The following is a 2,069-nucleotide window of genomic DNA, read 5'->3' on the forward strand; positions in this document are numbered from 1 at the left end:
TCCGCCATGATGTGGGAAAAGAAAGACACGCGGGGCCGCCCGACGGAACAGACAGGGGCAGGGGCGGGGCTTTACGCATCATCGGAAATGACGTAACAAACTCGCAGCTCTTTAGAGGACGTTTGTAATCTTTTATACTGCCATCAACTGGCGCGCAAATGAGCTACAAGGGCTCTAGAAATCTGGTAATTATAATAAAAAGCAGACCCAATAAATCGTCTTATTTTGGATGCTCCTGAAATTTAACACACCTGATTAATCCTGACTGGCTCATTAGCATAAATACCTGAAATGAGTCTTTCAGATAATACACATATCTTAAATGTATGTTGCAGGACACCTCCAGGAATAGGGTTGAAAATAATTTAATTTGGTACAGTTTGCTCTAAATAACTAAAGTATCTTATAATTTACAGATGACTATTTTCCAAAACCAAATGAATTGTTCACCAAACACATTATTGATACCAAGACACACTTTCATATTTGAGACACAATTTCATGTTTATTGTGAAGAGGAGAAACTGCACTGATTAAATACACATATTATTTCAGTGTTCAAGTTATATCTGTATTATAATATGCTTTCATAAGTAAGAGCAGAGATCACAAATGCTTAATAAAAATAATGCATCTACAATTATTCAATCCCATTTGAAACATTCTGTGTTGGGCATTTGTCTATGAAATGTTGTCTAGATACGCTAGTCTCAGTCATCTTTTTTAAGTTTTCTGATTTTGCCCTCATGGCGACTGATTTCCTGTTGTAATCTCTCTATTTCCTTTTGGTGGTGGTCGATCTCTTCCTGGTGGTGTCTTCTTAGAGCAGCCAATTGTTCTTGCTCTTTTCTCCTGTGAAGGTGATAGAGGGGAAAATAAGACATGAAAAAAGTGGCTATTTAGTGGCTTCAAATTGGCAAATAAATCCTTCTAGAGTAAAACAGTGCCTACAACACTGTGTGATCTTTATAACTGCACATAGCAGAATCAAATACTGAGAGGGCTGATTTTTCTAATAGCCATATAAGCAGTAGAGATCTAGTGTGAGGGATGAAATTCACAATGGGATAAAGCAAAACCACTCACTTGAAGTACATCTCCTCCTCAGCTGCCTGTTTCCTGCCGAACGCACCTCCTGCCTCCCTCACCGCACCTCCACCGCCACCTCCTTTCCCAGCACCTTTACCCAGTTCTCCTAGCTTTATCAGAGGCACAGATTGCACAAGACAGAACTGTTTATTACTCTACCTGGAATTAGTCATATGCACAAATTTTGAGCTATACATACATACATATATAATAATACATTTATTTATATATACATTTGTATGTGCTGTTCTGCTCCAGGGAGTTTTCAGTTGAAAGCTCAAAGAATGGAGAATTATCCTGAATGTAAACAAAGGGGTCATAACACAAGGGTATTCTGAAGGCGCTCCAGTTATTGCATAAAAAAGGTTGATACTTTTAATCAACGCTGTACGATAAAACTACATATGGCGTATTTAATAAGCCAACACAGGTGACGAAATACAAGGCAACAGACTGATCATGCGTGCTGAACAGGTTGTATTTTTTCTTTAGTATGTTAAGTCACTGGGTCAAAATATGTTATACATATGTACCTGGTCGGACGACATTCTGATCTGTGTGGTCAAAAAAGTCCTTATATTACGGTTAAGAAACCTCGCCATTCTCTCTTCCGACGCTCATGCATGCAGTGACATAAGCGTGCGCTCCTGTCTCGTGTGGACGACTCAAAACAGGAACCTACCATTATTATAGCAACAACAAAAAAAGGTCAGCGCTGTGTTAACTCACTCACATTCCCTTTTAGTCAAGGGTAATTTATAAAGTCAGCCTATTCTACTATTTTAAATACTGTATTAAACAACCCGAGAGTTTACAGAATATTTATAAAGGCACTCACAATGGTACAGTCGATAAATTGCTGTATGCGCGCAGACTGCGCACAGCTAAAAGTATACAACCGCAAACAAGAATATCACATTGTTCTATGCATCTATATAACTTCGCAACCATGTACAGTTGCAATCAAAATGTTTCAACCA

General features: G+C 38.6%; 1 protein-coding gene across 1 annotated transcript; it reads right to left on the reverse strand.

Moving 5' to 3' along the window:
• Window positions 1-495: 495 nt before the first annotated feature.
• On the reverse strand, window positions 496-1,767 carry LOC107577051 (ATPase inhibitor B, mitochondrial). Its single transcript, XM_016263169.1, has 3 exons — window positions 1,623-1,767; window positions 1,087-1,199; window positions 496-852 (listed from the first exon to the last, which is right to left on the reverse strand). The coding sequence occupies exons 1-3, from the start codon at window positions 1,689-1,691 to the stop codon at window positions 711-713; spliced, it is 324 nt and encodes a 107-aa protein (XP_016118655.1). The 5' UTR covers window positions 1,692-1,767; the 3' UTR covers window positions 496-710.
• Between the last annotated feature and the right edge of the window lie 302 nt (window positions 1,768-2,069).

This window comes from Sinocyclocheilus grahami, unplaced genomic scaffold (assembly GCF_001515645.1).
Source record: "Sinocyclocheilus grahami isolate Dianchi unplaced genomic scaffold, SAMN03320097.WGS_v1.1 scaffold4972.1, whole genome shotgun sequence".
Taxonomy (NCBI): Eukaryota; Metazoa; Chordata; class Actinopteri; order Cypriniformes; family Cyprinidae; genus Sinocyclocheilus; species Sinocyclocheilus grahami.